The 12,213-nt window shown below is 41.6% G+C and overlaps 1 protein-coding gene across 1 annotated transcript in view; it reads right to left on the bottom strand.

Moving 5' to 3' along the window:
- wdr11 (WD repeat domain 11) overlaps window positions 1–12,213 on the bottom strand; it is a 142,131-nt gene that overhangs the window by 89,267 nt on the left and 40,651 nt on the right. Inside the window, exons 6-9 of the mRNA XM_023970051.2 lie at window positions 9,764–9,932; window positions 4,066–4,165; window positions 3,476–3,686; window positions 3,233–3,333 (exon numbers count right to left, since the gene is read on the bottom strand). Of these exons, the coding sequence (XP_023825819.1) occupies window positions 3,233–3,333; window positions 3,476–3,686; window positions 4,066–4,165; window positions 9,764–9,932 (581 nt within the window). The remainder of the gene's footprint in view (window positions 1–3,232; window positions 3,334–3,475; window positions 3,687–4,065; window positions 4,166–9,763; window positions 9,933–12,213) is intronic.

Raw genomic sequence — 12,213 nt, 5'->3', positions numbered from 1 at the left:
TACCAGACTCACATCAAACATCTCTAATCCAAAGTTAAATCTAGAATTGGCTTCCTATTTCGCAACAAAGCATCCTTCACTCATGCTGCCAAACATACCCGTAAAACTGACCATCCTACCGATCCTCGACTTCGGCGATGTCATTGCCAAAATAGCCTCCAACACTCTACTCAACAAATTGGATGCAGTCTATCCCAGTGCCATTCGTTTTGTCACCAAAGCACCATATACTACCCACCACTGCGACCTGTATGCTCTCATTGGCTGGCCCTCGCTTCCTACTCGTCGCCAAACCCACTGGCTCCAGGTCATCTACAAGTCTCTGCTAGGTAAAGCCCCGCCTTATCTCAGCTCACTGMTCACCATAGCAGCACCCACCCGTAGCACGCGCTCCAGCAGGTATATCTCACTGGTCACCCCCAAAGCCAATTCTTCCTTTGGCCGCCTCTCCTTCCAGTTCTCTGCTGCCAATGACCGGAACGAACTGCAAAAATCACTAAAGCTGGAGACTCTTACCTCTCTCACTAGCTTTAAGCACCAGCTGTCAGAGCAGCTCACTGATCCCTGTACATAGCTCATCTGTAAATAGACCATCCAATCTACCTCATCCCCATACTGTATATATTTATTTACCTTGCTCCTTTGCACCCCAGTATCTCTACTGGCACATTCATCTTCTGCACATTCTACCATTCCAGTGTTAAACTGCTATATTGTAATTACTTCGCCACCATGGCCTATTTATTGCCTTACCTCTCTTATCCTACCTCATTTGCACATGCTGTATATATATTTTTTCTACTGTATTATTGATTGTATGTTTGTTTATTCCATGTGTAACTGTGTTGTTGTATGTGTCGAACTGCTTTGCTTTATCTTGGCCAGGTCGCAGTTGCAAATGAGAACTTGTTCTCAACTAGCCTACCTGGTTAAATAAAGGTGAAATAAAATAAACTTATGTTAGAGTGGATTTTTGGCCCTCACTAGCATGAAAACTAAATACAGGCAGACCGTGTGTGTAAAATGATTTAAGACTGAGACTATCTCCAATACAGCCCAACATTGCAGAGTTATCTGCATCCTTTCAAGCACACCCTTCATTAACCTGTGGTGAGTTTTTCACAATTTATGATGACAAAATAAGGTTTTATATGTAAGAAGGCTAAACAAAGAGCAAAATTATTGATTATTTTTAATATAATATTATTTGTGCCCTGGTCCTATAAGAGCTCATTGTCACTTCCCACGAGCCGGGTTGTGACAAAAACGCACACTCATTCTTATGTTTAATAAAGTGTGTGTGTTGCAGTCTTACAATGATGGCAAAAAAACACAGCTGGWGGTTGAATGTTTGAAGGGGTACAGGACTATAAAACYTTTGGGAACCACTGATCTAGAAGATAGGAGCTATGGGTTGTTTCTGGAATCTCCCTGGTAATACAAGGCCAGTTGAATATAACCTGGAGAGACAGTGCAGGGGTTTAGTCCTTACATAGCTTCCCCTTTGTCTGACTGTACTATTAGGCTTAGCCCATGTTGTCATTTCCTTCATATGGAGTGCTTTAGTCTCTGTCCCAAATGGCACCCTATCCCCTACATAGCACACTACATTTGACCAGAGCAATATGAGCCCTGGTCAAAAGTAGTGCACTATATAGGGAATAGCCACACCCCGAGTGAGGTCAGAGAGTGTCAACCTGACTAAACCGCCCTCTCTCTGAGTGCATTAAAGGTCTGGTAAAGAAATTAACATGAGAAGCGTTTCTTCACGAGGTGAAGAAAATAAACTCACCTCAGGGACCAGAACATCGCCAGGCTGCAGCGGCGCGTGTAAAGTGGTTCGAACTCTGACTATCAACACGAGGTGGAGAGAGAAGAAAACTCCCCTCTCCGACAATCACTGGTACGGCTGATTAGCTGTCCTAAGTCAAATGTCTAGAAAAGTGAATTTAAGGGGGACAATCCTACTACTCTTCAAACCATCCTATTGTACTACTCTTCTCAAATCACCGTAGTACGCTACTCTCATCACCCAATGGGAACCGTCGACACGGCTGGCTAGCCTATCTTCCAAGGACCTTGTGAAGACTTACAGAAAACGTTTGACCTCTGTCATTGCCAACAAAGGGTATATAACAAAGTATTGAGAAACTTTTGTTATTGACCAAATACTTATTTTCCACCATAATTTACAAATAAATTCATTAAAAATCCTACAATGTGATTTTCTGGATTTTTGTCTCTCATTTTGTCTGTCATAGTTGAAGTGTACCTATGATGAACATTACAGGCCTCTCTCATCTTTTTAAGTGGGAGAACTTGCACAATTGGTGGCTGACTAAATACTTTTTTGCCCCACTGTACAGTGTATACTCCAGACCACAAAACAAAACCAATGGCTCTCATACGCAACACTAACTGACGCACATTGAATCTCCCACCGCCCATCCACATGTACACACTAGTATTCTTTATTAGCTGCTTCCTTCTGTCTCAAATCTAAAGAGCACAACACAATGTCAGCATTTAGATGTCTACAGCCATAGCTAGTTAGAGGTAGGGAGAACGCGAGAGAGGGAGGGGAGTAAGAGAGAGGAGAGAGCAACAGATAGAGATAAAGCAAGACATATAGTAAGAAAGACAGATGGATAGAAAGAGAGAGATAAAAGTCCACCCACAAGATCTCTTTTGCTGGGGTTTTCAGTGCGAGGAGCAGTCAGCGAGTCAGGGTTGATGAGAAACAAGAAATGACAGAAGGGGGAGAGCTAATGGTCGCCTCGGGGCTAAGAGTGCACACGGCTCAGACAAACTGCAATAAAGGATGTCTAAAGGGCCCTGGCACACAGCCGGTGTTTGGATTCTTTATTGTCGGTCTTATGAAAAGATTCTAAGACTTGCCTCATCTCGAATGATTCGTTTTTCAAGAGAATTGAGGACGGTGATTGCTGCCTTGAACACACTACTGTACTGTGTACGCGATAAGATGATTTATAAGTCATAGATTAGAAGCATGACCTGAATGTATTGATTTCTGTGTTGAGTGAATACAAAATAGCCCAGGCATGTGTTGTGGTTATTAGGCACAAAAAAGAAAGGAAACGGTCCAAAACAGGGAGAGTCTATCTGAACTTGTCCAATAAGAAATGCTCATTTTCAATTGCAAAATGTTTTTCTATGGTTTCTCCTAATGAACATGCCCCAGGTGTGTCTAGTTGAGATGAGATATGCGTACCGATCATGGTGTTAAGAGACAGGTCCTGAATCTTCTTCTGGTTCTGACCCAGTGGTGAACCACAGAATGCCACAGGAGCGTAGAGGGGGGACAAACCCGAGCTGAGGCAGGGAGGGAATTATTATAACTAAACAAAACATGTTCAAAGTGTATGTATGTATGTATGTATGTATGTATGTATGTATGTATGTATGTATGTATGTATGTATGTATGTATGTATGTATGTATGTATGTATACACACTTGGGGTTGACCGTGGGCTTGGACATGTGGGCTTTGAGCTCCCACAGCATAACACGGCCGTCGCTGACCGTCAGGGCGGCGTTGTTCTCATTGACCGGGCAGATGACCATGCGGTAAGGTCGCACGGTCTTGGTGACCCTGATGGCATCACACTGGGAACGCAGGTCATACACCAGCTCCTGGACACTCTGCTCTGGGTCTGACGCTGCTACTACACACACACATTATGAGATGGAGAGTGAGGAGGGAGAACGAGAGAGAAAGAAAGAAATTGGGGGGAGAAAGATAACGCAATTGACTCCCCGCTTTCAGGGTCATCAGCACTTCTCACTAACAGAGAATAATGAGAATGTGAAAATATACAGTCCATTGACGTGCAAGAGTTATGGGTTATTTATTGCAGTCTAGGCTGCTAGAAGGCTGAATGGAGGAGTGATTGACAGATGGACAGAGTGTGAGAGTAGATTAGTTCTTTTCGAGAGAGGATGGATGAATGGAACGAGTGAGTGACAGATGTAGAGTAGAGGAGTTCTTGTTTTTGAGAGAAGATTGACTGACTGTGTGAGTGACAGTAGAGGAGGGGTGCTTGCCTGATTCGTCGGGTGCAGTGGTGGAGCGACACACCCTCAGAGTGATGCAGCCGTTCTCGTGGAGACAGAAGAGGGCGTCTCTTTGGGCACAGGGGATCACCTGGATAAAGGAAGTAGAACAGGAGAACGATGTGATTGGGTGAAAATATCCCCCAATCCCAAACTAGCCCATAGCCTCAAGCAACTCACTTGGAAGTCCCTCTGTTATCCCTATCAGAGGGTGACTACAAGAGCGGTGAACGGATAATATAATACGCCATCAAGCAGATACTTTTAAACCAAAGCGACTTAGTCATGTGTGCATGATTGTTTTTATATGGGTGCCCCCAGCGGTAATCGAACCCACACTCATGACGTTGCAAGTTGCATGCTCTACCAACTTAGCCACAGAGGGATCAATAAGCGTGGTTGAAGTGGCTATCAGAGGGTCTCCTTATCCCCTACGTACTAGATGATTTCACCCCCTTAACTTTGGGACATCACTACATATGGAAGAGGCGTGTGTTAATGCACAAACGGAGGGCCGAGGGGAAGTGGAAGAGAAATGGACTGGCTGGGGATTCAGCATATTGTGTCTTTCTAGGAGTGTGACTGGGTAATTGTGAATGTGTAACTATCTCTAATGACAGTGTGGTTGTGCATCTGTGTGTGTGTGTGTGTCTTAGTGTGTGTCCCTGGCTCCCTATGCTCTACCACAGTCCAGGCTGGACTCAGAGCCTTCTTCGCTGCAGCAGTATCATCACTCATGCAAATTAGCTGTGACAAGCACTTTACAACACTTAGCGAGAACCCTGCAACTGATGGACAGAACCTCAAAGGCTGAGTAATGCTGCTACTCTACTACTGCCCTGTGACTTGGGCTGGGCTGCTGTACTGAAACGTGTACAGTGTATGCTAAACACTTGTGAACCCAAACAGACGGACATACAGTACCAGTCAGAAGTTTGGACACACTTACTAATTCAAGGGTTTTTCTTTATTTTTACTATTTTCTACATTCTAGAAAAATGGTGAAGAAAACTAAACTATGAAATAACACATGYAATCATGTAGTAACCAAAAAAAAGTGTTAAATCATAATATGTTTTACATTTTAGTTTCTTCGAAGTAGCCACCCTTTGCCTTGATGACAGCTTTGCATACTCTTGGCATTCTCTCAACCAGCTTAACCTAGAATGCTTTTCCAACAGTTTTAAAGGAGTCCCCTCATATGCTGAGCACTTGTCAGCTGCTTTCCTTCATTCTGCAGTCCAACTCATCCCAAACCATTTCAAATGGCCAGGTAATCTGATGCAGCACTCAATCACTCCCCTTCTTGGTCAAATAGCCCTTAGACAGCCTGGAGGTGTGTTGGGTCATTGTCCTGTTAAAAAACAAATGATAGTCCCACTAAGCCCAAACCAGATGGGATGATGTATCACTGCAGAATGCTGTGGTAGCCATGCTGGTCAAGCAGGCCTTGAACTATAAATAAATCACAGCAAGTGACACCAGAAAAGCACCCCACACCTCTTCCTCCATGCTTCACAGTGGGAACCACACAAGTAAAGATCATCCGTTCACCTAATCTGCGTCTCACAAAGACACAGCGATTGGAACCAAAAATCGGACTCATCAGACCAAAGGACAGATTTCTACCAGTCTAATGTCCATTGCTCGTGTTTCTTGGTCTAAGCAAGTCTTGTGTCCTTTAGTAGTAGTTTCTTTGTATTAATGAAGGCCTGATTCACACAGTCTCCTCTGAAAAYCTGATGTTGAGATGTGTCTGTTACTTGAACTCTGAAGCAATTATTTGGGCTGCAATTTCTGAGGCCGGTAACTCGAATGAACTTATCCTCTGCAGCAGAGGTAACTCTGGGTCTTCCTTTCCTGTGGCTGTCCTCATGAGAGCCAGGTTCATCATAGCGTTTGATGGTTTTTGCGACTGCACTTGAAGAAACTTTCAAAGTTCTTCAAATATTCCGGATTGACTGACCTTCATGTCTTAAAGTAAGGATGGAGTGTTGTTTCTCTTTGCTTATTTGAGCTATTCTTACCATAATATGGACTTTGTATTTTAAAAAATAAGGCCTTCTTCTGTATACCATCCCTATATTGTCACAACACAACTGATCGGCTCAAACGCATTAAAACTTCTTGTGCTGCCATCCTGTTAACAGATTATTTTATTACAATGGTTAAGATGGATTTTCATTGTGTTCCATGGTGTTATTTGCCCCCTAGTGGAGCTTTCTGGTACTTAGAATGTACGCAAACAGGAAGTAGAGAATTCGTTCTGCACGCATAGAAGCAGCTAAAAACAACGCTACAGTGCAGGTCTTTCAGTGTAGTTATTTCTTGTCACGCTTCAGCCTTGGAAAATATTTGTTTGTAAGTTCGATTCAAGCATTTAGCTAATGATGATAATCTTGTTATTGATAGAGTTTCTTACATATCAATGTTGGTTGGTTGCATTTACTCACAAATTGCAATGCCTTTCATGTATGATGTTAGCTGTATTACTTTGCTCGTGCGTCATGCAAACGAATTGTAAAATATACAATACTGTATTTTTGTTACTGTTTCTAGTGTAATATGCCTTGTTATTCTACATAGATGGTTGTACATTATTAGAGTAATGAAAGGAGTTAGTCAATTACCATATGAGAAAGCAATTAGCTATATGGTTTGGCATCATGCCAGATGCATGGTACCGTAGCACGTGCTTTGTATTCATGCAACTTCAAATGTATAATGTACAGCTACAGTATGTTGGTGTGAATTGAATACTAAAGTATATTCTTTTCTGTGTTTTGCAGTTTTACAACATAAACGTTTTCAATATTCATTCAAGAAAAGTCACGCCTTGGGAGTTTTATTGAAGACTTAGTTGTTAGCTATCTGTCTAGTTTTGCATGGGAACGCAACTCAAGGGCAGAATACTTCTTCAGGATCGTCTGCGAGGCGGTTGAGCTAACATATGCTAATCGCATTAGCCTGAGGTTGTAACTAACAAGAACATTTCCCAGGACATAGACATATCTGATATTGTCAGAAAGCTTAAATTCGTGTTAATCTAACTGCACTGTTCAATTTACAGTAACTATTACAGTGAAAAAATACCATGCTAATGTTTGAGGAGAGTGCAGTTTTTTTACATGAAAAGTTATTAATAAACACATTAGGCACATTTGGGCAGTATTGATACAACATTTTGAACAGAAATGCTATGGTTCATTGGATCAGTCTAAAACTTTGCACATACACTGCTGCCATCTAGTGGCCAAYATCTACATTGCAACGGGGCTTCAATAATACATTACGGCCTCCTCTTTCATTTCAAAGATGGTAAAAAAAAAWKAWTTTTTTGTTTGTTTTGTATTATCTTTTACCAGATCTAATGTGCTATATTCTCCTACATTCCTTTCACATTTCCACAAAGTCTGTTGTAGAGACTGTTGTCCTTCTATTAGGTTCTCCCATCTCAGCCAAGGAACTTTGTAGTTCTGTCAGAGCGGTCATTTGGTTCTTGGTCACCTCCCTGAACAAGGCCATTCTTGCCCGGTTGCTCAATTTGGTCAGACTACCAGCTCTAGGCAGAGTCTAGGTAGTTACATATCTTTTCAATTTCCTAATTATGGAGACTACTGTGCTCTTGGAAACTGTCAACACTGGAAATTGTTTTATACACTCCCCCAGAGATATGCCGTATATCACGATTATATATTGGAGATATACGGACAGGTCCCTTGCACTATATGGTATAGTTTCTGCTCTGAGATGCACTGTCAACTGTGGGACCTTAAATAGACAGGTGTCTTATTTCTAAATCATGTCCAAACAATTGAATTGACCACAGGTGGACTCCAACCAAATTGTAGTGACTTCTAGGATGATTCAATTAAATTGGATGCACCTGAACTCAATTTGGAGTGTCATGGCAAAGGGGTGTGAATACTTATGTAAATTTATATTTCTGTATTTCATTTTTAATACATTTGCAAAAAACCTGTTCCACTTTGTCATCATGGGGTATTGCGTGAAAAATTGGTCAATCTTTTGAATTTCAGGCTTAACAACAACATGTGGAATAAGTCAAAGGGCATGAATACTTTCTGAAGGCACTGTATCTGTTGTTTCAAGTAAAAAACTTGACCATGCACAGAGGAAAATTGTTTTTGCAGCAGAACTGTCAATATTTCAACAATGAACCTAAAATATATACAGTTGAAGTCGGAAGTTTAAATACACTTAGGTTGGAGTCATTAAAACACGGTTTTCAACCACTCCACATATTTCTTGTTAACAAACTATAGTTTTGTCAAGTCGGTTAGGACATCTACTTTGTGCTTGACAAGTCATTTTTCCAGCAATGGTTGACAGACAGATGATTTCACGTATAACTCACTGTATCACAATTCCAGTGGGTAAGAAGTTTAGATACACTAAATTGACTGTGCCTTTAAACAGCTTGGAAAATTCCAGAAAATAATGCCATGGCTTTAGAAGCTTCTGATAAGTTATGTCAATTAGCCTGAGTCAATTGAACGTGTACCTGTGGATATATTTCAAAGCCTACCTTCAAACTAAGTTCCTCTTTGCTTGACATCATGGGAAAATCAAAAGAATTCAGCCAAGAACTCAAAAAAAAATTGTAGACCTCCACAAATCTGGTTCAAAAGTATCTATATCCACAGTAAAACGAGTCCTATATCGACATAACCTGAAAGGCCACCGAGGAAGGAAGAAGCCACCTCCAAAACTGCCATAAAAAAGCCAGTCTACGGTTTGCAACTGCACATGGGGACAAAGATTGTACTTTTTGGAGAAATGTCCTCTGGTCTGATGAAACAAAAATAGAACTGTTTGGCCATAATGACCATCGTTATGTTTGGAGGAAAAAGGGGGAGGCTAGTAAGCCGAAGATCACCATCCCAACCGTGAAGCACGGGGTGGCAGCATCATGTTGTGGGGGTTCTTTGCTGCAGGAGCGACTGGTACACTTCAAACTAGATGACATCATAAGGAGGGACAATTATGTGGATATATTGAAGCAACATCTCAAGACATCAGGCAGGAAGTTAAAGCTTGGTCGCAAATGGGTCTTCCAAATGGACAATGACCCCAAGCATACTTCCAAAGTTGTGGCAAAATGGCATAAGGACAACAAACTCAACGTATTGGAGTGGCCATCACAAAAGCCCTGACCTCAATCCTATAGAACATTTGTGGGCAGAACTGAAAGCTAGGAGGCCTACACACCTGACTCAGTTACACCAGCTCTGTCAGGAGGAATGGGCCAAAATTCKCCCAACTTATTGTGGGACCCTTGTGGAAGGCTACCTGAAACGTTTGACCCAAGTTAAACAATTTAAAGTCAATGCTACCAAATAATAATTGAGTGTATGTAAAATTCTGACCCACCGGGAATGTGATGAAAGAAATAAAAGAAATAAATCACTCTACTATTATTCTGACATTTCACATTCTTAAAATAAAGTGGTGATCCTAACTGACCTAAGACAGGGAATTTTTACTAGAAATAATTGTGAAAAACTGAGTTTAAATGTATTTGGCTAAGGTGTATGTAAACTTCCGACTTCAACTGTATATTTGTAAAGTACCATATAAAACACTGATTGCACAGGGGTTTAATTGAGTTGAGGGTAGGTTGAGGTGAGACTGGAGTGTGTGTGTGTGTGTGTGTGTTGCGTCCCACCTGAATGAAGGGCACGCCGGAGCGTTCAATGGCCACCACACCCACGGTCTGGCTGAGCTCAAGGTCCAGGATGAGGATCTCTCTGGGGTAGAGCAGCAGCATGTGGTTCCTCTTGGAGGGCAGGTAGGACAGCTGCAGGCAGTCTGCATTCAGGGTTACAGCCTCCGCTCTGACGAGAGGAACACACCCATAGAATTATAATTAACTTCCTGATTTTAATTCCTGGAATGGGTATATTCAATATGGCTGCCTATCCGCTCATCATGGAACAGTGACTTGAATAGGAATGGCCCTTCCATTAATTTGGTTTTCATGAAACACATCACAGTCGTTAACTTTGACTGACAAACTTTAAACCAGCAGGTATTACGCTGTCTAATGATGCAGTTTTTGACCAACTCAGTGGCATTGTGGTTAGAGTGTCCGCCCTGTGATAGGAAGGTCGGGGGTTTGATTCCTGGTCGAGACATTTGACTTAAAAAAATATTTGAAAATAAAATCAGACCCTCTCTGCTTGGCACTCAGCATTAAGGAGATGAATTGGGGGTAAGGCCCTGCAATAAATGAGTGTCCTGTTCAATGTCCAGGGGGTGTCCTTGCTTTATGTCCCGTTCTGGATCGGAAAAATCTACTTAATTATTGGTGGAGTATAATGCATTGCCAGAATTGTTATGGACATGTTATCCTTTAGTTATAGCATCTTAGCTTCATCTCACAATGACACGCTGAATTTACCTGCTAATTTTATTCATCCACTGAAGAATTGCCACACACTGTAGAAGTACATACAATACTAGTCAAAAGTTGACACACCTACTCAAGGGTTCTTCTTTATTTTTTACATTGTAGAATAATAGTGAAGACATCAAAACTATGAAATAACACATATGGAATCACGTTGTAACAAAAAACAAATCAAAATATATCTTATATTTGAGATTCAAAGTTCCCACCCTTTGCCTTGATGACAGCTTTGAACACTCTTGGCATTCTCTCAACCAGCTTCACCTGGAATACTTTTCCAGCAGTCTTGAGTTCCCACATATGCTGAGCACTTCTTGGCTGCTTTTCCTTCAATCTGCAAAATGATAGTCCCACCAAGCGCAAACCAGACGGGGTGGCATATTGCTGCAGAATGCTGTGGTAGCCATGCTGGATAAGTGTGCCTTGAATTCTAAATAAATCACAGACAGTGTCAGCCACACCTCCTTCTCCATGCTTCATGGTTGAAACCATACATGCGGAGATCATCTGTTCGCCTACTCTGAGTTTCACAAAGACACAGCGGTTGGAACCGAAAATCTCAAATTTGGACTCATCAGACAAGACCAAAAGACAGATTTCCAACGGTCTAATGTCTATTGCCCGTGTTTCTTGGCCCAAGCAAGTCTTCTTATTGGTGTCCTTTAGTACCGGTTTCTTTGCAGCAATTCAACCATGAAGGCCTGATTCACACAGTCTCCTCTGAACAGTTGATGAGGAGATGCGTCTGTTTCTTGAACTCTGTGAAGCATTTATTTGGGCTGCCATTTCTGAGGCTGGTAACTCTAATGGGTTAGGGTTTGGCCGGGGTAGACCGTCATTGTAAATAAGAATTGTTCTTAATTAACTGACTTGCATAGTTAAATAAAGATTAAATATATATTTTTAATTAACTTATCCTCTGCAGCAGAGGTAATTCTGGGTCATCCTCATGAGTCAGTTTCATCATAGTTTGATTTGAAAAACCATCAAGTGCTATGTCACATGCGCCGAACACAACAAGTGTAGACCTTACAGTGAAATGCCTACTTAACCAACAGTGCAGTTCAAGAAGAGTTAAGAAAATAAACGAAAGTAAAAAATTATAAAAAGTAACGCTATATACAGAGGGTAGTGTGCGGGTAATTTGTACATGTAGTGAAGTGACTATGCATACATAATAAAACAGAGAGCTTGGTCTTTTACCAAATAGTGCTCTCCTACCTTGTCACAACACAACTGATTGGCTCAAACGCATTAAGGAAAGGAAAGGAATTACACAAATTAACTTAAGGCAGCACACCTGTTAATTGAAATGCAATCCAGATGACTACCGCATGAAGCTGGTTGAGAGAATGCCAAGAGTGTGCAAAGTGTCATCAAAGCAAAGGGTGGCTACTTTGAAGATCCTAAAATATACTTTGATTTGTTTAACACTTTTTGTGTCGTCCAAACTTTTGACTGGTACTGCATATCAATGAATTGGCGAGTGCACTATAACAGTCTGCAGCACCCGGCCTCAACCTTCTAGAATCTGAAGTGAAATGTCTACTGATGATCTAGTGGTTCTGTCCACAACTAAGGAGGGCCTAATGCAGCACCTGGATATTCTGCACAGAGTCTGTCAGACCTGGGCCTTGACAGTGAATCTCAGTAAGACAAAAAATAATGGTGTTCCAAAAAAAGGTCCAGATGCCAGGACCACAAAT

This window comes from Salvelinus sp. IW2-2015, linkage group LG25, assembly GCF_002910315.2.
Source record: "Salvelinus sp. IW2-2015 linkage group LG25, ASM291031v2, whole genome shotgun sequence".
In the NCBI taxonomy this organism is placed as follows: Eukaryota; Metazoa; Chordata; class Actinopteri; order Salmoniformes; family Salmonidae; genus Salvelinus; species Salvelinus sp. IW2-2015.
This window is presented reverse-complemented; position numbering and strand designations above follow the sequence as displayed.